This window comes from Petaurus breviceps, unplaced genomic scaffold (assembly GCF_028583685.1).
Source record: "Petaurus breviceps papuanus isolate PSGF00001 unplaced genomic scaffold, PetGlider_PUasm1.0 108, whole genome shotgun sequence".
In the NCBI taxonomy this organism is placed as follows: Eukaryota; Metazoa; Chordata; class Mammalia; order Diprotodontia; family Petauridae; genus Petaurus; species Petaurus breviceps.
The window spans coordinates 1801374-1828066 of record NW_027185593.1 but is presented as its reverse complement, the minus strand read 5'-3'; the positions used below and the strand labels follow the sequence as shown (position 1 = coordinate 1828066).

General features: G+C 43.4%; 1 protein-coding gene across 2 annotated transcripts; it reads left to right on the top strand.

Moving 5' to 3' along the window:
* MBD3 (methyl-CpG binding domain protein 3) lies at positions 1 to 26693 on the top strand. 2 transcript variants are annotated; one of them, XM_069070285.1, is made up of 7 exons: positions 1 to 134; positions 4909 to 5068; positions 14893 to 15030; positions 17461 to 17551; positions 18788 to 18965; positions 21079 to 21276; positions 22825 to 26693. In XM_069070285.1, the coding sequence occupies exons 1-6, from the start codon at positions 121 to 123 to the stop codon at positions 21269 to 21271; spliced, it is 774 nt and encodes a 257-aa protein (XP_068926386.1). In that variant the 5' UTR covers positions 1 to 120; the 3' UTR covers positions 21272 to 21276; positions 22825 to 26693. The 2 variants fall into 2 exon arrangements, with proteins under 2 accessions (XP_068926386.1, XP_068926347.1); XM_069070246.1 differs by having other exon boundaries at positions 93 to 230.

The window sequence follows — 26693 nt, the reverse complement described above, 5'->3', positions numbered from 1 at the left end:
AGCGGCAGGTCGGGGTCGAAGGGAGCCGGTGGCGGCGGCAGCGGGGCCAGCTCGGCCCCAGGGAGCCCGAGCGAGGAGGAGCGACCGCGGCGGCGGGGGAGCCCCTGTGCCCGCACAGCGATGGAGCGGAAGAGGTGGGAGTGCTCAGCTCTCCCCCAGGGCTGGAAAAGGGAAGAAGTGACCAGAAAGTCGGGTCTGTCAGCCGGCAAGAGTGATGTCTATTACTATAGGTGAATGGACCATTGGAACCGGGGACGGGGGGAAAGAGCCCACGAAGCCCGCGGGGCGGGGGCCCGGCCCGGCTCGGCTCCCTTCCCCCCACCCTGCCCTGGCCCCTTGGAGCGAGGAAACTTGCATTGGGCTGCAGCAGCTCCCCCCACCCCCTTCTTCCTCAGCCTGCAGCTGCTGCCCAGGCCAGAGCCAGGGCACCGGGAGTCGCCTGCCTGCACTACTGTCCTTTAATGTAGGGCGACAGCCAACCCCTGGGACTGGCCGGGCCCCCTGGCTGCCTGCAAACCACCCCCGCCCTGTCCCCCAGGGCTGCCAGGATCCAGTCTGGCAAGAAACTTGCATGTGCTGCTAGACCTGCATGCTAGGAGAAACCCTTTACGAAAAAATAATAAGTCATTTTCATCTTCTCCTCTGCATTCCCACTCCCCAAATTTTTTTCCCCTAAGCCACCTAGCATGACTGCATGCAGGAGAAATAGGAAGCCTTCTGGGTGCAGCAGCTGGGGGTGGGGGGAGGGGGAGAGAAATACAGTCTTTATTGCAATGTCTAAATTCACAAATGATAGATTGGTGTAGGCGCCGTTGGAGCCACATGGGGTTCCCTTTCCCTAAATGCAGCTATTGGAATACAAACTTTAATAGGCTTCTAGAGCTGCAGTCCGCTTTGTTTAATGCAGCATATGCAGTGCAGGAAACTTGACTGCTTTATCGGATTGTGAAGGGTCCCTTTATTGGACATAGCCATGCAGTGTAGAACAGAGAGTGCCCCCTAATCCATCCCCCAGCCCTTTGTGTGTTGGGAGGGGTGGGGGGACTGGACTAGCCCATTTTAAAGAATGCAAATGTGCTTTATTGAAGACATTTACGATGCAGTTTGTCACTTATGAAGCTTAAATCACCCAGAACCCTGGGGAAGTATTTTCTCCTCTGGTCAATTCTGTCTTGAAGCATAGAGCACCTGGGGGTTTCTTTTCTTTTTCAACCCCCCCCCCTTCCCTTTTCTTTCCCCCCAAGTTCAAAGGGAGTCTATTTGGCCTAGGCTTTCAGAGGGTAGGAACCAGAGGGGGAAGGCGGTCCTTCCCTCCTACCATAACAAGAATAGAACAAAGAGCTAGTTGCACATTTAGACCATGCACCTGGCATTGGCTGGCTGCATTGAATGGCCTCCAATCCATTTGTTTCAATCTTTCCCCAAATTTTCTCACTCTTAAAAAATAGTTTGCCTCTGAGGACAGCTTTTATTTTTCCCCTTCAATTATACCAGGTATGTGATAGTAACATTACTATAGCACTTGAAATTTTATAAAGCACTTTCTTCATGACAAGTACTTTGCGGTAGGTAGATCAACTGTTAAATCTCCCTATTTTAGAGATGAGGAGACTGAGACTCAAAGGTGGTGATTTACCCACTGTTATACAGCTAGCCAATGTGGCTTGAACTTGAGTCTTCTAAGCCTGAGGTTCTTTCCACTACAATAATAGTGATAGTGAACCTTAATCTGTAGTGCTTTGAGGTTTGCCTCTGTGCAGTGGAGCTTCTAGTGCAGAGAATGAAAGGACTTATAATGGATAGGTAAGTCAGTCATTGATTGTGATTTGGTGATCATAAGTAAAATGTACTCAAGATAAATCCAAGAGTATACTCATTTGGTAATACTGAAATTTGATCTTCAAAAAAGTGTGTAATCTGGTTTCATGTTAATGGGGGGGGTAGGGGAAGCTATTGCTCTTGGATATGAGCTTGAAAATCTCTTAAAAGCTGAAACTAGAAGATCAATCACTTATACCAAATATTTCCTTTTCCTTCCCTCTGTTATTAGTGTTTGTTTTGGGGCATTAAAAGAAATCCTTATCAGAAACTAACAACATGGGAAAGTGATTGGTTTAGGCATAGGCTTCTGGTCAGTTTCTGTATGCAGCTATCAACAATGTGAGCTCCTTTATGTGATGCTTTAAGGTTTGCAGAGCAGCACAGTAGGGTAATGAGATTCCCCCTTTACAGATAAAGAGCACTTCCTGCTCTTTGAAAGCTGATTTCAGAGACTTTGAATTGATTCTTCTGGTGGGGGCAAATAAAGGAAAGTAATAGTGGGTTTTTTGTTAAGGGTGTCAGCATTTATTAAAATTTAAGCATCAGCATTAGGCATTCTCTAAAGTGCATCTAACTTTAGATTAAACTGTGTAGAGAAGTAAGAAAAAATTAGTTTGCCTGATCAGTTCTTGGCTTCTTTTACAAGGGAGATGGGAGGTGGATGATCTTTGCCAAAATGTAGGCTAAAATCAAATTAAGATATCCTTTTCAGTCAGAGAAAGTGAGGAAAAGTGGCCTTGGCTTGTGGTCAGTAGCAGAACCAGAACCCTGTCCAAAATCATCTTTCTCTGGAGCTTTTTTAGTGCTTAGTTGTTGAAAAGCAATTACTAATGAAGTATTTTTCTTAAGACCTATTTAGGACAGCTTGATTTTTTTTTCCTTGCAGCCTCTTTTCCTTTGTATTTAGTGTTTCTTTAGCTTTTCTGTGAATCCAGGCTCCAAGTCTTCACTCCTCTTATCATAAATCGGTACCAATAACCCCACTCCTCTTTTCTTGTGAGAAATTTTACATTGCCAGTTGGTACTTGATTGTCCACGTTGGGCTTGCCGGTAGAAGGATACAAAACAGAGAAGTCAAGCAGTTCACAGTGGTTAACACTAAATCATTTCTTTTCCTTTGTATCTTTTTTTTTTTGCTCCTTTCTGCACAGAAAATATTTATACACAAGATCTCACGTGACAATTAGAAATTAAAACAAAAAAGTCAGTGGAAAATAAAATGTAATTTTTATACATAACCTTTGTGAGTATCGGGTGTAAAATGTTCCTGTGTTTCTTAGGTAACTCTATAGGTTGCTTGTTCCAAATTAACTATAGAGAATTGAGGCTATATTGATGGCAGGAGTGCTGTTATGCTAGGGTGGGTTGGAAAAGCACAAATAAAAGTGGATTTTTTTTAAAGTAGGGATTAATTCAGACTTAAATGTAGCCAACTTTGAAGAGGACAGCATGGTGTAGAGGTAGGATTTGTAAATGAGGACTTAAAAGCTTTAAAAGCTTGAGTGCCAGTCCCTCCTCTGCCATTTTCTTGCTGTGTGATGACCAAGGACGGGTCGTTTCCCTCCTTTGGGGGCCTACTTTCCATATATAAAATGAAAGGATTTTCTTAGCTGATGAGTGAGCTAGCTCCTTTCTAGTTCCAGAAGTCACTGAATATAGGAAATGGCCCCCTGCTGTTGCCCAGTTTACATGTACTTAGGGACCATGAACTAATTTTAGTACCACCAAGGTTGGAACATAATTATAAAGGAAAGTGGGGGTGGGGGTTTGAAGGCAGACTAGGAACATACAAACTATTCAAGAACTTAAGAAAAGTTCCTGCTCTTACCTGCCTCCTTCATATTTCTGCTCATAATTTGAGTTGACCACAATGCTGGTCACATTTTGTATGGAAAGAACAGTGGTGGTTAGACTACTGGATTTGTACTTGGAATAGATGGGTTGAATTTGAATCCTACCCCTCACACTAGCACTGTAACCTTGGACAAATCATTGACCTTTCTTGGGCCTGAGGCAGTTCTTAAGATCTGCTAAGTCGCAGATTCTAAGTTATATCTTATTGAAGATCTGTGTTTGCATGAATATTTCTGTTCCGTAGATGACATAACACGTTGTGTGAAGCATGAATTGCTTTATGCAGTAACTAAAGATCCTCTTGTTGTTTTACCAAGTTGGTGAAACTAGGGTTACATTGTGTTTGCAAATGTTTCTGTCTTGTAAGTGGAAATAAACCAGCTTGGGAGATGACAAGGTAGCTTTGTCTGACTGTCAGCCTTCCCGTCAGATCAAAGGTTTTTAAAGGTATTGCTGTTACATTTTGTCTAATATTGTATTCCTGGTTTGTCATTCGTTAAACTGAGGGAGGGGGTCGATTGTTGAATTCTGAATTGCACATTATTTTTTGCTATAAAGGTCATAGGATTTAGAGTTGGAAGGGGCATTAGAAACCTTTTCATTTAATCCTGTTCTATATGTAAAGAAGCAGAGGTCCAGAGAAAAGAAAGGATTTGTCCAACATCACACCAGTCCTAAGCAGCAGAAGCTAGGATTTGAACCTGGCTCCTCTGATTCCACATTGAGGGCTCTTAGATTTAGTATGAAACTTGTACCCTCCCCTGAAGCTGGAACTTAGAGAAAATGAGCAAGAGATTCAAATCAGTGTGTGGTTCCTGATGCTAAATGACCTTTTAAGGCCCTTCCAACTCCAAGATTCTATGATCTTTAGATAATGGGGATGAGAGATTATACTTGCTATAGATGGGGAAAGTTAGTTCCCCATCTAGAAGTTTGTTGCATTGGATAATCTAGTGATTTCAAGGGCAAAAGATCACATTTGTCTTCATTCTTGGATTGGTGCGACTGAGAAAGAACATGCTTTGCCTTTATGTTGGCATCATGGAAATTTATTGTGAAAATGAGGTCCTCCCATAGGGTGTGAAAGGAGTTGTTTTGCCTCTTTGTTCATTCTTCATCTGTAACAATGCTTCACAGTAACAGTGATAGATTTAATGTTGTTATAGCACTTAGGATGGGGAAAGATGATCAAAACCCACCCTACAAAATGGGAATTTCCCTTTTCCTTTTTAGCCCGAGTGGGAAGAAGTTCCGAAGCAAACCTCAGCTAGCCCGTTACCTGGGGAGCTCCATGGACCTGAGCACTTTTGACTTTCGAACAGGGAAAATGCTCATGAGTAAGATGAACAAGAATCGGCAGAGGATGCGCTATGACTGTTCTAACCAAGCCAAAGTAAGGACCCCTTCCATCACAAGCTCTTGTCCCTCTATGGGGAGCCATAGCTCCCCGTCTCTGGAGTTGCCTTTCCCGGTAATCTTTGTAGAGTTGGCACTTGGCATTTCTGTACCTAAAGAGTTTTCAAGACCTTCTTGCTCACATCGAGTCTCTTTAGATCTTGATCCTAGGAGTGATGAGTGGAAACTGCAGGCTTCTGCTTGAGATGGACTTCTTCCTAATGTTCAGAGCGCTCCATGAATGCAGCCGGTTAGCCTCAAAAGGTGGGGAGCTCCCCACTTGCAGAAGTCTTCAAGCAGGGGCCAAATGACCCTTTTTCTAGATATTGAAGGAATTCTTATTCAAGTATAGATGGGTTGGATTAAAGGCCTTGAGAAGTCCCTGTCCAAGTCTTGAGATTCCGGAAAGTTGACTGAAAACAGTAATTTGGGATGAATATCTGTGTACACAAATGTCATGTAGCCTTTGAATCAGGTCTGGCAAACACAATTTGTCATGTGATTGTGGAAAAGTCACTACTTGATGCATCAGGGTTCTCATCTGTAAAATAGAGATAATCTCAGGTCTCTTCTGAAGATAGTGCTTTGTAAACTGTCTAATGCTATGGGAAACCAAGCTATTCTAATACCAAAAGAACCAAGTAATTGCACTTAGTCTGGGCCTTTTTTAATTTATAACCTCACATTGGGCACTTTATGGTTTACAAAGTGTACATTGGCATTCATTATCTCGTTTATCCTCCCAGCAACTACTGGGGATAAGTATACTTATTATACTTATCTATATATAGGGACCAATACTGTTGTGCTTTATTGAATAAAGAAACTGAAACCCACAGAGCTGGAATGGCAGACCTGACTCTCCTAGTGGAGAGGGTTGTGGACTACCTCGAGTCACTAGAAATCAGGGCTCAGACACCTACTGGCTTTGTAACTGTGGGCAAGTAACTCACCCTCTATCTGCCTCAGTTTTCTCACCAGTAAAATGGGGGTAATAATGCCTCTCAAGGTTGTTTTAATAAAATGAGATGGTTTTAAAGTGCTTTGCAAACTTTTTAAGTACTAGCTATTGTTACTATCATCATCATTATTGTTCTTAACAAATGGCAGAACAAAAAAGGGAATTTTACACATGTGGAAAATCTCTGTACAGCTTGCTTCTTTCCATGCCTTGTTATCTTGTGCCATTTTTGTAAAGCTGCCATAGATGATTCACTTAATACACTTGATACCTTCCCCTAGTGCACTGAATATTTCATGTATTTTTTGGTGTGCTCATCTGTTAACTCTAGCTACATGACTGATGGACCATTTATCCAAATTTGGAGGCCTAGCCATAGATTCCTACTCTTTAGAAGCCTAAATTTAGAGCTTGGAAGGGACCATAGAGGTAACCTAATCTCACTCTCATTCTAAAGAGGACATTGGGATCCAGTCCAAAGTGGTTATGTGACTTGCCCAGAGTTCACACAGGTAGTAAGTGGCAGAGAAAGAATTTGAACCTAGTTCTTTGTCCTTCTGTGCCGCTTGCATGAAGTAACCAGTGGGCTACCTGTGTAATTACATGTCATTGTGTCCCTTCCTTGTCTAACAGTCTTCAATCATTTTGACAACATCTGTTCTTAAGCCATTTTATTTCTCCTGGGCAGTTGGTCAGGGCAGTCTCTTTGAAAGTCTGTGGATCTTATATCCAAGGATCACTGTGATCCACATTTTCCTTATACTTTAATGGACTCAGTGCCTAACAGTATCTGTTCTTTTTGCTGATTGATGAATGCTTTCCCATAAGACCCCCTGTGTTTTTAAAAATATTGTATGACATTTTGTAGAATAATAACAGGTAATAGCAAATAAAATGTTTAAAATTCAGTTGCATTTGTAAGAGGACTCAGTGAAAAGACTTGTTGTGAGTTTGTATAAAGGAAAAAGTAATGAACATTGGTTTGGGAGAACTGGATTATGGGTCCTGACTGACATTTACCAGCTATGGCATCTTGGAGACTCTTGGTTCTTTTAACTCTCAGATAGGGCTAAATACTATTTCACTCTACTTTCCTTGCAGGGTGTTGGAAAGAGAGTGCCTTACAAGCCTCGAAGCTTGTCTCATGTAATGCCATCCAAAATAGTTCATTTTGACAGTTGGGTCCTAGACAGTAATAGCTCTTGCTCATTTAGTCCCACATGTCAATCAGATGACTGAGAAAGTAGCCAGATGTTTAAAGGCCATACCTCTCCATCTATGGCAGGGGTGGGAAGCCTGTGGCCTTGAGGCCACCTATGTATGACCTTCTAGGGCCTTGGGTCTAGCCTTTTGACTGAGTCCAAGTTTTACAGAACAAATCCTTTTATTAAGGGGATTTGTTCTGTGAAGTTTGGATTCAGTTAAAGGGCCGCATGTGGCCTTGAGCCTGCAGGTTCCCCACCCCTGAATTCTAGGGACTGCTTTGTTGAGAACCATCAGAATGTCCTCATCAGGATACTAGCCTGTAATCCCGGCTCCAAGTGATCATTCTCCTAAAATGGTAGAAGGTCAAGTCATTAGCTTTCCTAGGATGTGAGACAGATTCTTTTCTTCCACTCAGAGATAATGTTGCATGGAGATATAGAGCCTTTTTGCTTTATCTTTCTAAATTTCATTCTCATCAGAGAAATTCTATGGCAAATCTTGCTATTTTGGTCAGAAACACTAATTTAATACTTGAAGGAATCATGATTCCGTGAGCATTGGTCCTCTTATTGAAGCAAGTATCATAAACTTTTCTGACCAAAAAAAAACTCATCCTGCAGTAGCCCACATTCTAGTGACTAGTCTCTCCAGATTTACCTAGGTTGATCCTAGAATGTCAGAGGTACAGTCTGCTACCAGGTCTGTATTCCCACTCCCTGGCACATGTATGGCCATTAAGAACTCCTGGAGTCTTCTCCCAGGCACCCACTGGAAGATCACTCCAATGGGTCTGGGACCTCAGCATTGTGAGTCTGTGCCCTCTTCCTTAACTCTCTGTGACCGGTCGTTGCTTCCTATGCCTTTGCATAAAGCCTTCCTGGAGATTCTCCTCAGTGGGTTGGAGGTCTTCCTCTGGTTCTTTTACTGCTTCCTGATAAAAAGTGGCTCTCCCTCAATTATCTGTCATTCTTTGCTGTGACTAAGCCACCTTTTTTTCAATCTTACATGTCCTTAAGTGTATCCCACTAATGTGCACAAGGTAACCATGAGTAATGATACACTGTAGGCCATTCACACCTGCCACCAGACTCCCCGTTGCTCTTTGGCTCACCTGTAATTCTCTCCAGATTGGGGTTGTCCATCATTTACAACTACATAGCATGTCTGGGGGAATATTGGTATTGGGAGGTGGGCTTTTACAGCAAAAAGCATTTTGGGATCATTCCAAATATGATTTAGCTGTCTCCTCCTATTTGAACTTTCCATTCAACTACCTATTATAACAGAGGCAAAGTACTTCAGAGGTCTTGATCTATTTTGTTTTTCCTTCGTGGGTAGTCAGGATGATATCTGAGTAACTGTGAATCCCATTAAGCACACCGTGGAGTGTCCCAGGACCCAGTGCAGTAAGCATAATGTGGTCTGCCAAAAAGATCTGTCTTCATCAATAAGAAATCTGTTTGGCCTCCCTTCCTCCGTGACGCTGACCATATTTGTCTCCCTGCCTCTGGCCTTACCTGATGTTGATAATCCGTTAATCATTCAGCAGAGTTCTCAGTGGTTACGCTGCCCACCAGTCAGAAAGCATCCATTAGTGCGCATGATGTGCCAAGAACTGTGTCGTGGGCGGCTGGGAGTACAAAGAAAAGCAAAAACAAGACAGGTGTCAAAGAAGCCACAGCTTCACGGGGGAGACAGCGCAGAGTAACCTTGTGCGCACAAGAGGGGTGTGTGTGTGTGTGTGTGTGTGTGTGTGTGTGTGGGCAAAGAAGGCGAGCTCGGCGGGGGAGGGGGTGGGAGAGTCCTCTTACAGAAGGCAGGGTTTGAACTGACTCTTCAGGGAAGCCAAAGAAACGCGGAGTTGTAGGGAAGGAAGGAGATCCTGCCTGGATGGGGCAGGAAGTGGGAAGAACAGCCAGGCGCCAGTGTAGCTGGATCAGAGTGTGTGGAAGGGTGCAAAGAGAAAGGAGCCTGGGAAGGCAGGAAGGGCTCTGGTGCCAAATACCGTTTGATCCTGGAAGTAATAAGGATCTACTTGGAGATAATTGTGTCGGGTATAACCTGGTCAGACCTGAGTTTTAGGAAGAATGACTTTGGAGGTGGAGTTAGAGGATGGTTTGGAATCAGATGAGACTTGAGGCAGAGAGATCAGTTAGAAGGCTATTGCAAAACCAAGGATATACAGGGGTGACAGGGTGAATAAAGAGAAAGGTCCTTTAGAGATATGCTGTGAAGGTAAAAATGGCCAAATTTGACAGTGGATTGAATGTGTGGAGTTAGTCTGAGTGAAGAGTCAAGAATGACACTGATTGTGTAAGCCTTGTTAACTGGGAGGATTGCTGGTGCCCTTAGCAATAATAGGAACATTGGAAAGAAGGGAAGGTTTAGGGAAGAGAATGAGTTTTCCTTGAGTAGTGTCCTGAAAACTTAGAGACTAGGGAAGAGTGTCCAGGAGTAGGGGACCACTAATGTTAAAGATGGTAGAGAAGTCAGGGATTATTAGTTTGGGCATTCCTAGCCAAGCAGTTTCTCCATTGAGTTGGTGAGGTTGGAAGCCAGACTGCATAGGGTTTAGTGGAGGCCGCCATTGCAGATGACTTTAGTTTAGACAAGAAGGAAGGCAGCTGGCTAGGACAATAGGATCCGGGACTGGGGGCCACGGAGGTGGTGATGGGGACAAGAGGGTGTGTTAGAACAGGAGTTGTGATCATGGAATCATTAATGGATTAAACATAATCACTGACCTTTTAAAGTATTTTAAGATTTGAAAAGCTTTTCCATGTATTATCTCCTTGCCTCTGTGAAACAGATCACAGGCTAAGTACCAAACAGGTTTCATCTGTAATTTCTCTTCTTAGATGAGGAAACAGCACAACAGAGGTACAGTGACTTGCTCTTGGCCCTTCGCTAATAAGTGACAGGGCTCATTGTACCAGACTGCCTCGAGTCACAATCCCTGTGTGATTTGTCATGAGATTTTGTGTGACCTTGACATAGGTACAGGAGACATCATTTTTTGAAATGTAAAACAAAACTCCCAGGAAATGAATCTGTGTGCTAAACATTTGTGGGGTATAAGCAAAGTGTGATTTTGCACAAGGAGTTTACAGTCTAGGTGAGGTAAAATCTGCATCACAGCGTTAGTTATGATGGCCTCCTAGCACTGCAGACATGGTGACATGCTGGGTTGTGCAGCACATATGGTTAGAGGAGGGTTGTACCTAACGTGATAATCATGTGGTAAACAAACAGAAGGAGAGACCGTTGTGGGTTCTTATCAGGCAAGAGTTGATGTGGCATCTGTCAGGATGTTAGCAGTGGTCAGAGTGCCAACACTGGGGGCCAAAGGCCTCACTTGGAATCTTGCCTCTAACACTTAAGAGCTGAATGGTCGTGGGCAAGTCACGTCATCTCTGTCAGCCTGGGTTTGAGGATAATAGCACTTATGGGCTCACTTAACCTCAGGCTTGTTTTATAAATACATAATTTCCTGTTTAATGTTTTAAGGAAGATCACTGGGAACACTGATGTTTCTCCCCACATAACTGCTAGTCAGATTGTAGGGCACACCTGTGATCTGTGGGTGTAGCTTTGATGATAGTGTAGCTAGCAGGAGGAACATGGGATTTGGAGCTTGGAGGCTTGGGGCTTTGGGTACTGCTCTGCAGCTGGGTGGTGCCATGGTGCATAGAGCACTGAGCCCGAAGTCAGAAGGACCTGAGCTCAAATCTGGCTTCAGACACTTCCTAACTGTGTGACCCTGGGCAAGTCACTGAACCCTGTTTTGCCTCATTTTCCTCGTCTGTAAAACGAGCTGGAGAAGGAAATGGCAAACCGCCCCAGTATCTCTGCCAAGAAAGCCCCAAATGCGGTCAAAGTCAGACACAAGTTAAGGAAGACTAAACAAGTAAAGTTCCATTACTGCTCTTCATCCCCTGAAACACTGTAGCAGGCTTATATCTGATGTGCTTTTCTCACATTACCCCTGGCCAATAGTCTCATGGGGATGTCTGCCCTGCGGTGGGGTGGGGGAATGGATTGAAGGGGAAGGATTAGAGGAATAGCTGCAGAGAGACAAAAGCAGACATCCAGGGAGGAGGGTTCTTTCTGAATCTCTGTTACAGCATTTCTTCTTCCTTTTTGAAGTTCCATGTATCTTTGCCCTTTGATCATGGGTCATAGGATTTACAGCTGGAAGGGGCCTCTAGAGATCATCTTGGCCAGTCCCTTCATTTTGTAGATGGGAAACGTGTGTGCTGAAAAGTGGAGGTAGGAAAGAGTGGTTACCATGTACTTGAATAGCAATAATCTGAATTAGCAAGTGATTTGCAAAGCAGTTTAAGACCTTTTTAAAAAAAAAATCTGTAAAATTTAAATATCAGGTAATTTTTTTTTAACTTGGGTACATAATTGTCTTTTTGCTTTATCTACTCTGCCTTCACTATCAGCAGGATGACAGGCTGCCAGGCAGCTGACCCCATCTCCTGGACAGTTTTGGTACGAACAGGTGCTGCCTCAGCACAGTATTAACCTTCCATATGCTTCCTGAAGGCATTCTTTATCCCTACCCCGTGGATATTTTTGGAGGAGCCCCCACTTTCTAACATCTGTATGTCAGAATTAGGGGTAGCAGGGCAACTTTGCTGCCAATTTAATATGTCTATATGATGTACCCAAATATAGTATATTTGAATTCTTTCTTCCCCTTTAAAGATTAATCTGACAAATCTGTCAGGACCAAAGCAGATGGGGAGCTAGGGCCTTTGGAAAGCACTTTTGTAACCTTTTCTTCCTTCCAGTGGTTGGCATTTATATCGTGCTATACATCTATGATCTATTACTATTTTGGTTCTTTGTGATTTACAAAAAAAGTTTTCAGTGCATTACCATGTTTGGGCCTCAGAGTAACAAAGGCGTTAGATATAGGACAGGTATTACTTATATTTTACAGGTGAGGAAATTGAGCCAAGACTCAAAGTGTAATATCTTCAGTGGCTCCTCATCCAGGGCTCATTCATATGGCTGGCTCAGTGTGCTACCAAGTTCATGTTTTTTCTTAATAACCACCCTCATAGTGTAAGAGTGTACCTAATTTAGGAAGAGTAACAGGATGTGCATTTTGGTGGTGTTTGTTATTCTTTTTAAACAGCAATGGCTCTTTTCCCTGACTTTCTTTTACTGATGCAGATGTGATTTGTCATGGCCTTGGAGGCCTGCCTTAGCTTGACCCCGGTCTTTCTAGCCCTCTTATTCTTCCCCTAGGTGAGTGCTTTTTCTAGTGAAACAGATTCATGGTCTGTTATCTTGAGCACCCTTGGCACTTATTTAGCTCTGGGAATTTGCTTACTCACGCCGTTCAACTTATCTGAAATGGATTCTTCCCTTCCTTTTGCTGACAAAGTCTTACCCAGATCTTTCTGCTTTTACATGACCTTACCTGACCCTGAAGTGATCTCCCTTCTCTGTTTAACACAATTCGTTATCCCCACCATGCCAGTCACTTAAGTTCCAGGAAAATTCTTGTACTGAATTGATTGTAGGAGCAAAAACCACCTTATTCAGTGAGTCCCAGAACAGAAATCCACCTTAGGGCCATTCAGATCATTTCTAGGTCTGGTGAGGAACAGTGTTTGTCATATCAGTCAAATGAGTTTGGTTGGGCTTTTCATAGGTTGACAGCCATGTAGCAAGTTTTGTCACCTTTACAACTGTCAAAGATTATCTTCTTAGTGGTCTGTGTTAGGAGAAGAAGGAGTACCCATATTGATGTAAGTGACTTGTCTGTAAGCCATACAAAATATGTTAGACATAGTCCATACCTCAGAGTAGTTTATTCTCTACTTAGGAAGATATTTCTGTGCTTGAAACAATTAGGCAGTGATAAAAGATGAGTTGCCGATCTTTCAGTAGGACAGGAGAGTGCTGTTATGAAGAACTAAGAATCAGGAGACCATGATTCTAATCCTGGCTCTGCTATTAATGCTGTGGCACCCCTCTGAGCTTGACTTTCATCTATTAAGTGAGGGTTTCAGACTAAGTGACCCATGAAGCCCCTCCTAGCTCCAACATTCTATGAAACATAGGATCTCAGATTTAGAACAGCCTCTTCACCTTTCAGATCTGGAAACTGAAGGCCCAGAGAAGTGACTTTTATCCAAGGTCACATGGATAACCTCGGGGCACCCAGGATTCAAATCTTGATTCTCTTGAGTTCAAAGTCAGTATTGTTTCATACAGTAAAGGAGAGCAGAAATGATCATCTCTTCAGACACATGTCTAGGAGATAAGAGAAGATCAGGGATAGGAGGGTTGGTTTAATCCTAAGGAACACAAAAACAAATGAAATCTCCTTGCCCTCAAGGAGTTTGTCTTCTAGGAACTTCTGGGAATGTTTAATTATTGGAAAGAAGATGTAGGTTTAGGGGTGCATGGAGGCTATCTTCCAAGAATATGAAAGGCTGTCAGGTGGGAGAACATTTTGGGGAGTCCCTTGGCCAAAGAAGGGCAATCTAGAAACAATAGGTAGAAGTTGTACAAAAGGGGTAGGTAGATGGCACAGTGAATAGAACACCAGCCCTGTAGTCAGGAGGACCTGAGTTCAAATCCGGCCTCAGACACTTAATGCTTACTAGCTGTGTGACCTTGGGTGAGTCACTTAACCTCAACTGCTTTCCCCCCTCCAAAAAAAAAGGTAGAAAAACAGCTTTCTACTCCTGTGAGGATAAACTTCCTATTTAGAGAGTCCTAGAACAGGATGGTTTACCTTGGAGAGATAGTGAGCTCACCTTCATAAGAAATCTTCAAGAGGAGATCAGGCTAGCACTCATCAGGGACAAATATTGTGGACATTTCCTGTGGAAATAATTGATTGGAGCAGGTACTTTTGACCTTAAGGACTCCAAGCAGACGATATGTCCAGGTTTCCCTTAGCACCCTATACAGATGTTAGAAGTAACAAGGAGGAGCATCTGCACTTGGCACAGAGCCATGCCTTGGCTGAGGCTGCTGGATCTGTTGGGTCTACCCACACTAATTAAGAAAGGTGAATTGGGAGATTTAGATTTCTCCACCCCCAACTCGCCTTTTTTTTACCTACTTGGTTGAATCAGTTCTAAAACAAACCCTTTAGATTGAGTAAGTGCTTACTTTTCTCAAGTCTCCTAAGGCACCTTGGTCTGTCCTTGTACACTTGGATACATCAGGTCTCTTTATTGTGTCTTTCGGAAATTAAGAGATTGGGCTAGAGCAGTGGTATCAGACTCAGAAACAGGGCGACAGGATCTCCGTGGGCACATAGTGACTTAGAAGACTACATATTAACATTATCTGTGCTCTTTCATATTTTCATTTATTTTGTTAAATATTTTCCAATTATATTTTAATTTGTTTTGGATGAACCTCGGAAGTATTGGGGACCACAGCATGAAGCCCAGGGGCTGCCTGTTACTCACCTCTGGGTTAGGGGATCTCTAAAATATCACAGCTCTGGCATTCTATAATTAGCCTATTTAGGATAAAGTGGAATCAAGGTGGGGACAGCATTGTCATTCTGTTAGCGATGCACTCTCTTCCTTGAGGAAAATACTTTGTAAATAAAGCATTATACAAATGTGAGTTGTTACTAGGAGTATAGTCTAACTTGCTTGTTGTTCCAGGGAAAACCAGATTTAAATACAGCACTCCCTGTCCGGCAGACAGCATCCATCTTCAAACAGCCTGTTACCAAGATTACTAACCATCCCAGCAATAAAGTAAAGAGTGATCCACAGAAGGCTGTGGACCAGCCTCGACAGGTGAGACTCACAGACCTGTTCCATTGCATTTGTCCTGCTCTGAGTAAGGCTCAATCATCAAATGATGTGCTCTTCCCTCAGAAGTTTACATTCACAGCGGGAGAGAGCCAGAGACAGTGGATTGGAAAGGATGAAACAAACCCATGAGCTCATCCTGGCTCTGCTGCTCACTTGTCAAAGGACTTTGGCTTCTGGGACCTCAGTTTCCCTGTCTGGAGTCCCATAGTCCCAGGTCACAGAGGAGGGTGTTTCCCCACTGCTCTAGATGGCATGTGGTTAGCTGTTCGATTGCTGGTGCTCTCGGTTCATAAAGCCTAGTATTTCCACTACTATGTCTTCTGTGCTACACCTGAGGTTGCTGCTTCCAGCATCTCAGATGCCATCCTAGTTCACTTTGGACGTGACCACATTGCATTACCCTGAGACTTGAATTCCCACCTAGTCTGTTTATTGGGAGTTCTGACAATTTTAGGTCTATGTTCTTTGTGACCTCAGTAGGCTTAACATATCAGTATGGCAATGTTGCCAGCCCAGGGAACACGAAATCAGGTCGATTCACAGCTTGGGTCTTCCTTATGTAACCTGATGCATAGCTCCCATCGGGCTGCTTCCTGACTGCTTTTCCATTATCCTGAATGTAGGGCGGTCTTAAGGATCAAAACTGGTTGTGGGTTTTTTATGGGGCACAGAATTTTAGGGCTAAACATGGATGTTAGAGATCATCTGGTCCAACTCCTTCTTTGCAGATGGGAAAACTTAAGGGGAAGTGGCCCGCCTGCAGTTACAGATCAGTGACTGGGGACAGAACTGATCATAGAGCCCAGGTTTCCTGATTCTCAATCTAGTCTTTCCATTTGACCACATGGTGTAGGTAAACCTCAGAGATACTGCGGGGTCCCTTCCAGAGCACTGCAGTAAAGTGCATATCACAATAAAGGAAGTCACACAAATTCTTTGGTTTCCCAGTTCATATAGAAGTTAGGTTTACTTTACTGTAGTCTGGTAAGTAGTCTGCAATAGTATTATGTCTAAAAAACCAATGTACATGCCTTAATTTAAAAATACTCTATTGTTTAAAAAAAAGAAATGCTAACCATTATTTGAACCTTCTTGCCTCTGTGTTGATGGCAGCTGACAGAGCAGAGTGGTGGGTGCTCAAGGTCTGGGTGGCTTGTGGCAGTTTCTTAAAATAAGATAGCAATGAAGTTTGCCACATTGACTGACTTCCTTTCACTTGAACACTTAGAAGCCATTGTAGGATTATTAATTGGCCTAATTTCAATATTGTGTCGCAGAGGGTAGGGAGGCCCAAGGAGAGGGAGGAAGACAGGAGAGTGGCCATTCATGGAGCAGTCAGAACACATTTATCCATTAAATTCACTGTCTTAACATGGTTTGTGGAGCCTCAAAACAATTGCAATAAATTGCATCAAAGATCCCTGATCCCAGATCACCAGGACAGAGACAGTAATGAAGAAGTTTGAGTTATTATGAGAATTACCAAAACATGACACCAAGATACAATGGGAACACATGCTGTTGGGAAAATGGCCCCAATAGACTTGCCTGACACAGGGTTGCCACAGACCTTCAATCTGTAAAAAACACAATATCTCACTGGCCCTGGAGTCAGGAGGACCTGAGTTCAAATCCAGCTTCAGACACTCAACACAAAACTAGCCATGTGACCTTGGGCAAGTCACTTAACCCCAACTGCCCTACCTCCGCCCCCTCCCCCAAAAAAGACAAAAAGCACAATATCTGCAGAGCATGGTCAAGTGAAGCGCCATAAATGAGGCCTGCCTGTACTCACTGTTGAGAAGGTGAAAATAGAACTGGTTCGTTCATTTTGGCCTAATAAAGTGCAGAGCTGCAAAGGAAATGACAGTAAAGAAGAGTGTTCTTATCGACAAGGAGACGGTGTGGCTATGATAGCACATTTGGAAGTCTGTCCCTGAAGGGGAAGAGAGTCGCAGTTGGACACTGAAGCCACTGTGTTACTCTGCGGGGTACAGAAAAAAGACACGTTCAAGGAAATTGAATGTGTATCATTAAATATGAGAAGGTTTGCCATGAAACTACAGTTTTACAGAGAAAAATAGGGGATGTGGAAGAGCCGCAGACCAGTGTGAACAGGAGGTTTTACAGGAACTCGCCCTTCTGTTCCTCCCCTCGCTATGTTTTCCTCAAAAAACGTAAGCCCTATCTCCCCAGGTGCCTAAGGCAGCACCCCTGTTTGGTGTGCTGCTATTTCAGACGAGCTGCCTGATGGTAACCCCTTCCCCCCATCCTTAGGCAGCCTGTCTTCTTAATAACCCAGGCCAGATGCCTGAATTCTGTTTGATTTGGGGTTTTTTGTATCATCAGGATCTCCCTTGAGTTGCCTTTTTTTTAAACTGTGTAAACAAACATAAATGTTTTCTTTTGTAGCTTTTTTGGGAAAAGAAACTAAGTGGATTGAATGCCTTTGACATTGCAGAAGAGCTTGTGAAAACAATGGATCTTCCTAAAGGTTTACAAGGTAATTAGTAACTGTTTTTGACTGCATCTTGAACTTGTAAATTTTAAGAATAGTCTCTTCTCTAGTTTTTGAGCCTTCAAATTACACCTCTCCCGAATTGACTATCAGGCATGGAGAAAAGCTTTACTTTGGAGAGTACATAGAACACAGAAGGCCAAATCTGGGAAGGCATTTAGAATACAATGTCAGAACCAGGAGCACCTTTGAAAGAGCATCTTCCAGATGGGGAAATGGAGGCTCAGGGAGTACCTTGCCTAAGATTGCACAGGTAGATAGTGGCAGAAACAAGCTTAGAATCTAGGTCTTCTGACCCCTTTGTCTAGTATTCTTTCCATTGTACCCCGCTGCTATTCTTTGTTTATACCTGTGGGTTAGTTTTTAGTTCTGAATTGAGCTTTGTATAATGACTGATGAAGACACTAGCAAGGATGTTTAAGGGCTGACTTTTAATTTAGCAAATCTAACTTTATCTCTCCTTAGAAAGGTGGTGGTTGGAAGAGAGAATCTTTGCGTATATGAAAGAATATAGAAAGGGTTTCTATGTATAAAGAACTTCGTATGGAATTTGGTAACTCCTTAGAACATGTGGAATGTGGGAGGATTAAAACTGTTAGAGCTTAATTCTGTATCCTACCTTCAGTGTAAGCCATCACTCTATTGCTATGGAGACAGGCAGCCCCTTTTCTCATCACGGCTAGAGGACTGTACAAAACTTTTTACTTTATTTAACCTGGTAACGTTTGAAGTAGATGGGCATACCACTCCAGCCCACAGGACATTTATCCCCACCAGTAACATCATAAGTGAAGTCTTCTGTCAGAGCATGGCTGGGACAGCCAGCACATAGTGGCAGCTCAGGGTCTCCTCAGCAGTGAGCTCAGCTGGGGCTTCAGCCTTAGGGGCAGTCATTCATTTATTCGTCTTAGCATCAACTTACTTGTATTCAGCTACTGTCTAGATGTCCAGCTCCCTGAGGTAAAGTTCTTTCTCTGGTCCTATTCCTATAGAACCAGTTAAAATATCTGGCAAGTTATAGTAGCTCTGTGACTGAAATATAGTGTTTACTTTATTGCCTTTAAAAAACCCCAGCAGCAGTGCAGAGTTGGACCATCTGGTCATGCTAAAAGGGGTTCAGGGAACTTAGGATTTTGCTTTTTTTAAGTACTATGTGATGACATTTATCCAGCAAGTTGATTCATCAGCCTTTTTCTCTTTCTGGTAAATTCTGTCCTGCAGGGGTTGGCCCGGGTTGCACTGATGAAACCCTCCTCTCTGCCATTGCCAGTGCTCTGCACACGAGCACGATGCCCATCACTGGGCAGCTCTCAGCAGCTGTGGAGAAGAACCCTGGGGTGTGGCTTAATACCTCCCAGCCACTCTGCAAAGCATTCATGGTGACTGACGAGGATATCAGGTAAAGGAAAATGGATTAGACATTATGGGTAGTCAAATGCTCTGTGAGACATGTAACAAAAACTTCTGCTCACCTTCAGTAACCATAAATCTGATCCATCATTCTGCATTTTGAATCTTGGGAACAAGATTCAAGCTCTCAATTTCACAGATGGGAAAACTGAGGCTTGAAGAATGTCAGTCAATTTGGCTAGGCCTAGATCTTAAGAGATTGGGAGTTAGGACTTCTTGTGTTGTTGGCAATAATAGGTCCATTCGAGTAACCTAATGAATGAAGCATTGCATACCGAGATCCCGAGGTTTGTCTGTTCAGGTAGTACCTGGGATGGTACAGTGTAGTTCACCATTGGTATCACCTGCTTGTCTAATAGAACAGTACGCTGCCTGAAAGCTGGACCATGTCACTGTGTCTCAGCTAAGTGTTATACTTTCTCACCCAAGTAAGAAGTGGACCCTGGGACTCTGACCTAAGAACTCCTCCTCCCATGAATCAGTGTTTCCAATATTAGGACACCAGTAGCCCAACAGCATTGGAGTCTATAGACAGTCTGTGTTCCCGTGAGAGGTGCCCCCTACTTCATTTTTGGCAAGGGTAGGAGAGAGGGAGACTTTGCAAGCTGGCTTCTTCCTCAATTCCTGAAATTAAATAAGCTGGCAGTTTGGTAAGATCTAACAAGCCACGCAGGTAGTTGGTCCTGTACTGACCGGACAGGTGTGCTGGCATGTCTTACTGCAGAGGAACGTTTAAGGTAGAGAGGCAGTGGGGTCAATAGAAGACCTGTATCTGCTCCTCTCAACTGTCTGTATGTCATTGTGTGAGCTTAAGCAAGGTACTGCTACACCTTCACAATCAACACCTGCCCTGCCAGCCTGTTAATGTAGGGATCTGGGGGGGAGGGCATTCCTAAGGGCCAATTTAAGAGACTGACTGTTAGTTTGGTATAATGGTGAGAGCCCTAGGTCTAATAACTTATTCATGTGATAAATTAGGCTACCCATTCAACCTTTCTGGGCCTCCACTTTCTTGATAAAATGTGGGGACTGGACTAAATGATCTCTTCCCAGCTCTGAAATTGTATATTCTAACATTGCATGATGTCACCTTTCCTGGTTTAGTATTGTGTTTTTCAAACTGTATCCTGCAGAACCCTGACATTCCTGGGAATGCCATAATGAAATGTAAATAATGTTAGTTAAAAAATATGAAGTTGTGTCTCAAAAACATATAATATATACAATAATCTTTGCTTTATTAAAGCTTGATTTCGTCCATCTTGCTCTGAAAATGTCTGTCTTTATCCTTGGGAATATTATAGAATGGCACTCTTCCCTCAGCCCCAAGGAATAAATACTAAAACTGAATAAAGTCTTAGATTTGGAAGGACTTAAGAAATCCTGTGGTAAAACACAGCCTCCGTGGCAAGTGGCTGTCTAGCCTCTACTTACACCTCTAGTCTGTGGGCTCTCGTTGTAACAGCCCCTCAGATATTTGAAGACATTTTGCCCTGGCCACGTTTGTTCTTTTGTAAGATAAACAGCTGGTTTTCATGGGACCCAAATCTGGTTGTTGCCCTCCCTCTGGACTTTTCTAGCTTGTCGGTGGCCCTCCTAAATGTGTGATGACCATATTATAAACAGCACTCCGAGAAATAGCCTGTCAATTTAATTGCACGATTCTTTTCCTTAAGGTAATAGGGCCATCTCTTAGAGGTGAGAGGAGAAGCCTCAGCTGGGTGTGTGTAGAGCTAGCTGTACTAGGTGTGACCAGAGAAAGCCACTTTGACCCTTTCCCTTCCTCATCATGGGAATGTGAATGGTTAGGAGTACTTGGACCCCTCACTTGACAGGGTTGTTGTGCTTCAGTCATGTGCTGAATACCATGTTCATTGTCAAAGACTTGGTTTCCTAATAATGATGAAAATGACTTCCAAGTAAAAGTCATTAAGTACATATAAAATGATGTGATTTTAAAGTGTCAGCTCTGAAGTATGACTTAAGAAACTTAAGTGAACATTTAGAAAGCTTTGCTGTCCCTGACCCAGTATTTGCACTGTTTGGCTGTATAGCCGATTAACCCCCAGAGGTCACTGACTGTGTTCTTTGTTCTGGGTCAGGAAACAAGAAGAACTCGTACAGCAGGTGAGAAAGAGGCTGGAGGAAGCGCTGATGGCTGACATGCTTGCTCATGTGGAAGAGATTGCCAGGGATGGGGCTGCCTCCGGAGAGAAGGGGGCTGCAGAGGAGGAGGAGGAAGAGGAAGAGGAGGAGGAGGAGCAGGAGCAGGACCACGAGATGGAGACTGTATAGTCCAGGTGAGGCCAGAACCTCTGGTGGCCACGAGTGGGGGCTTCCCCGTGGCCTAGTTTAAGTGTGGAAAAATAAGGAGGCAGAGGGATCTAATATTTGTGATTTGTTTTGTTGGAGATTTAGTCTTTGAGTCCAAGAGGTGAGTGACCCATGTTTTTGAGTGTCTGTATTATCCTTAGAGGTTTACAAAGCATATTACTCACAACAGCCCTGTGAGATAGACTACCTATGTTCATTATCCCTACTTTACAGTTGAAGCAACTGAGACTCAGACTTGGTACAAACCCTGGTCTCCTGTCTCCTCTCTGCAGTCTAGTCTTCTCTCTGCTAAACTGTACTGACTGGCGGTAGCTGTGAGCCCGTATTATGCCCTATCTCCTTCTCTTCTTTCCTTTTATAGATAATTCCCATAAATGTGTCCCTGTAGCAGAATATGTATAACCATAGACTTTTAAAAAAATAATAAATAGAGGAAATCTAAACTGAGGTGGTTATTTAGCACTAGGAAAAGAAAGAAAAGACTAAAACATCCATAGAATAACGTACAATGTCAGTTAAAGCTTTCACACAACTACTTAAGTGTGATTTATTAAGACTTCGAATTGTTCTTGGCATATAGTAAGCAATTAATAAATGTGGTCAGATCAGTATCATTCCCTGCCTAACTCAACAAGCGGTCATTTAATCTGAGACTGTTTGTCTGGGAGATGAAGTTGGTACCTTCGAAAAAGTGTTTCATCAGACTTAAAGCAGTAGAGGAGTATTTATTATGAAAGTTGAGAAAATGAAAGCTCTTCACCATTTTTGTTGCAGAGCAGTTTCATCTCCCAGCCAGTATGATTTTAAAAATTTTCATGTGATAAGAATTCCTAATAAGAATAGTTTGTTAGTGACAGCATAGGTGCTTGTCAGCTGATGTAACCTAGTTGGGCATTTTCCAAGTAGAGGATCACCATTTCAGGGTTGGAATGCCCTTAGAGGGCATATAGTCCTGACCCCTTTTCTGATCCACAATAAATAGTCATCTGATGTAAAGATTTCCAGTAATGGGGCCTTCATGGCCTCCTGAGGCCGTGCACTGTGCTGGACAATTCCTAAATGTTAGAAAGTTCTTGTGTTAAACTAAAATTTGTCTTCCTCTTACCTCCTAACTCTGCCTTCCATAAGACCAAATAAAATAAGTCTTTTCCCTCTTCCTCATAACAGCTGTTCACACATTTGAAGATGGCCGTGATGTACGTGCCCCCTAACTCTTCTTTTTTCAGACTCATTATTTCTAGTTCCTTCATCCAGTCCTTTCACAGGATGGTTCTGAGTCCCTGCCCCATCCTGGTTACCTTTACTTGGCAGGAGACTCTAACTGGCCAGTGCTCTTCCCCAGATGTTGCCTCCTGAATGAGACAGAATCTTCCAGAGAAAGGATGAGTAAGACTGAGCTCAGGAGATTCTCTGTATAGCATACCTTTTAATCAGTGTGGTAGGTGGGAGACCAGCAACCTGTGACTAAAGTGAAATGTAATGAAGGTGTTTTCCGTTGTGTTTTTCTTTTCCAGGAACATCCAGCCAAGATTGACGTGTACAGCAGCAGCAGGGCCAGCACAACCATTCCCAAAGCCAGACGTGTCCAAGGACTAAACTGCATCTACCATACTTAGGAACAAGCTCCCTTGACCACTAGAGGAAAGAGTTGGGCATCAGAGAGTAACTGTTTACTCTTTTGAAAGACTTCTCCCTCTTTTCCCTTCCCACATCAAAGGTGGGAAGGAGCTAAAACGGGTTTATGCTAGACACACAATCTCCCCTTATTTAGGGGTCACTACTTCAGTATGGTCAGTTTTCCCAGGCCTTTGGTACCTTTAACTTTTTGACCTAGGTTCAGCATTTTCTCTCTCCGTCTGGGTCTTTTTTAAAGAGAGGTTCTTCTTCACTGCTTGGCCTCTCCCCAGCATCCTGTTTGATAATGCCCAACTCTTAAGAGATCATTTTTTGTTTTGGATTGTTACATATGTGAATTCAGGTCATTGAATTTCATGTCCAGACTGATCTTGGGGAAGGAAGGAAGGACAGGGAATACAATAACGGTGTGACACGCTTCCAACCTGCTTTTTCCCAAACCCGGTGTCAGAATTCCTTTATGAAATGTTTGGAACTGAAGCTAGTATAAACTGGGAAGATCTGCAGGAATCAGATTCACCTGTCATACTAAATTTCTTCAAAGTTACTCTAATTCTGTATTGTCCTTACTTTATTCTGCATCATGGAATTAATCTGCCAGCAAAGAGATGCTCCCAGAGTAGCCTCTTCCTGGGGTCCTCAGCATCCCATAGGTGGGCTGGCAGAAGAGACAAGTGGTCTATGAAATTTTCAGTGTGGTTACTCAAGTGAGGCTGGGGAAATGCTCCGAAGCAAAACAGAAGATCCTTCAGTAAGAAGAGAGGGCCTGATTCTGGTGCCAGGACTTCGACCTTACAGGGGAGCAGATGTGGAAGGAGTCTCCTCTAGTTTGTTTGCACGACTACACGGTCCATGAAGCTGTGATAGTCTCACCCTCGTTTTAAAAAAGTTCACCTTTCTTTAATAAATTGATAATATCAACTGAATCGAATCCTTTTTTGAACATTTTAACCTTTTGTATTTCCTGTGCATTGAAGTGAACTTTGGCCTTTGTTGAAGAGAAATGAAATGTAGTCAAATTTGCCTTAATGGAGTTTTGAATCCTCAGTCGGATATGGGAATCTGGAACTCTTCCTCTATGCAGCTGCTTGAGATTCAGACACAGAAGTAATCATAGGCACAGATTCTCCCTCTTCTAGCATGAGTTACTTAGGGGTAGGGGGAAGGACAGCCCAGATATCTTCTGGCACACACTTCTCACCTGTAGGCTCTGCCATGATCTTGTGGTCAATTTAGAGGAGAATATTTATTAAGAGTTACAGAGCTGGAGAACTTAGAGACGGCCTTATTAAACATGTGACAAAACATGTTTGGTGAAGTGAACTGGGAGGTGAATGAGTGACTTGTCCAAGGTCACCCAGCTAGTTAATACTGAGGCAGGAAAGCTGCCTCCAACATAATGGGTTAGTGTATCATACCCCTTAAGGGCCATGTAATGTGCTTCCATCTAACAACTTAAGATTTTTTTTTTTTTTGAAAGACATTTTCCCTGGTTAGCTCTTGAGAAAGCCTTAGGCATTTCCAGAAAGATACTGTAATTTGGGTGTCTCCCAAAAAAAGGTCATGCTGTTTCAGTCCCCCTGCCCCATCGCCTCTCAGTTCTGTGCCTCCATGTGCCTTGGGAAGAAGGGCACATAACACTGGTTGACAACTACAGTAGCCACTCCTGTGGGTGGGGATAAAGATATTCTTCCACAGACCAAGTGACTTCTTTTTCTGCTGGGACTTCACTGGCAAAAGGGAAGACTTGGAGAATATCTCTCTTCTCTGTAGTCAGATGACACCAGCTACAAGATGCAAGTTCTCCCTTCCTCTGGAAAGTTTAAATTGCAACCAGCATTATTCTGTCTTGGCAGTGCAAATATTTTTCTGCAGACCACTGCCCCCTTGTCCCCTCCTAGTTTCTGACACAAAATTCATATGGTGAGATCCGCTCCAGAGGACAGTCTGATGTGCCAGTTTCTAAAGTTCTTCCGTAGCCCACACAGGGTGAAGTCTGAGAAGGTACCAGGACAGGAGCAGCAAACCTTTTCCTTGCCTAGCCTCCCCCAATTCAATCATGGACAAGTGTGGAACTTGCTCTGGATCTCCTGGGCAGGCATTTTCAAGATTTTTGCTGAGCATGTAGATGCCTGCGAGACAAGCTCCCTACCAAGGTCTGCGTTCTTGGTACAATAGATTGTAGACTGGACTGGACTGGACTGGACTGAGGGAGCCCTTTTCTGGTACTCTTCCTTCTCTCTAGTTGTAACCTTTTGGGGTTTTTGCTAGTACAGATTTTTTTTAAAAGGCAAATCTACATCAGTATAGAGCGTAGTATGTGTGAAATGCCTAGGATTCCTGGTTATGCCCCTGTTTTTGCCGATTTGCAAAAAAGTGGACATTGGGATGAAGATATCTTCATGATGTTGATGTTCACGGTCTCTCCTGAGCCCTGTCCTCTTCCTCCACTTGTGGTTTTTTTGTTTGTTCTTAGTTTTTGCTTTTTGGAGGGAGGTAGGTAGGGCAGTTGGGGTTAAGTGACTTGCCCAAGGTCACATGGCTAGTTTTGTGTTAGGTGTCTGAGGCCGGATTTGAACTCAGGTCCTCCTGACTCCAGGGCCAGTGCTCTATTCACTGCGCCACCTAGCCTCCCCCCCCCCCCACTTGTTTATGAGTGATGGCCATCACTGGTCAAATCAAGCAATGAGTTCATTTTCAAACTTGGGGGTTTTGCATGGCTGGTGTGGCTTGGTGATGAGGTGTTTACCACCAAGCATCCTACTGGGTTTGTTGTTGAAACTTGGGTGTATTGTGGAAAGGGAGGGGCATTCCCTCCCCAATCCCAAACTCATGAAAACTATTTCCAAGGATCACATATAATTCTTTGTTGGAGGGTTTTCTAATGTTCTTTCCCACCCTACAGAAGTTGGAATTGGTAAATTCAACTGGAAAGATGAATAATAATCCCTCATTTCCCCACCTGCCCTCTTCAGACTTGGTAACAGTGGAGAAGAGGAGTTGACTTTAATGGGGGGGGGGGGTGAAGGGGAATTAGGGAAGGTTTATCATTTATTTTTATCAAAGCACAAATGCCAAGCTGCTGCCTGGACCTCTGGGGGTAGGGTGGTCATTGGGCCAGTTTGCCTTGTAAATGCTTTTCATGTCATTAGAGCGATAACTTTCACAGGTGTCAGACTCATACTGTACAGGGAAGGTTATTGTTGTGCTGTTGATTGGACATTAATCTTTTTGGCCTAGGAGTCCCCACCTCTTCACAGGCCATCATCGAAAGGAAGATCTGCTAGTGACTTGTGCCTCTAGACTGTTGATATGCCACATCCATTGTTTGGGGCATTGTATTTTTACATGGAAATTGCCTCTCAGTTCCTTCTGTGACCTGTCTACTGACCTTTCCAGCTGGTTGGGGGCCATTTCAGCAGTGGACATGCCTTCAGTCTTTTGCAGGGGGAAACTTTGAAATTGCCATTTTGTTCCATGTCATACCTTCTATTACTACAATATTTGAATTGACAACAGTATTATGGTCCTTGAAAGCAGCGTGGCTGGAGCAGCTAGGGGATGGTTAAAGGTGCTTCAGTGACCACAAGGTCCCCATGTGGATATGGAGTCAGGTCTCAGCTTTTCATCCCCTGGTTTGGAATCTGGAGAACTTGGTGCTGATATAAAGAGGATGATTGTAAGCATTTTCCCCTTTAATGTGTGTTTTTATATCTAAACATTTGAATAAATTGCCCTGGTATGGGAA

Bases quoted from the DNA above. Each gene is read 5' to 3' on its own strand.
- MBD3 (XM_069070246.1), top strand. From the start codon at position 121: ATGGAGCGGAAGAGGTGGGAGTGCTCAGCTCTCCCCCAGGGCTGGAAA. The intron at 231-4,908 runs GTGAATGGACCA...TTTCCTTTTTAG, and splicing joins AGTGATGTCTATTACTATAG to CCCGAGTGGGAAGAAGTTCC. The intron at 5,069-14,892 runs GTAAGGACCCCT...TTGTTGTTCCAG, and splicing joins ACTGTTCTAACCAAGCCAAA to GGAAAACCAGATTTAAATAC.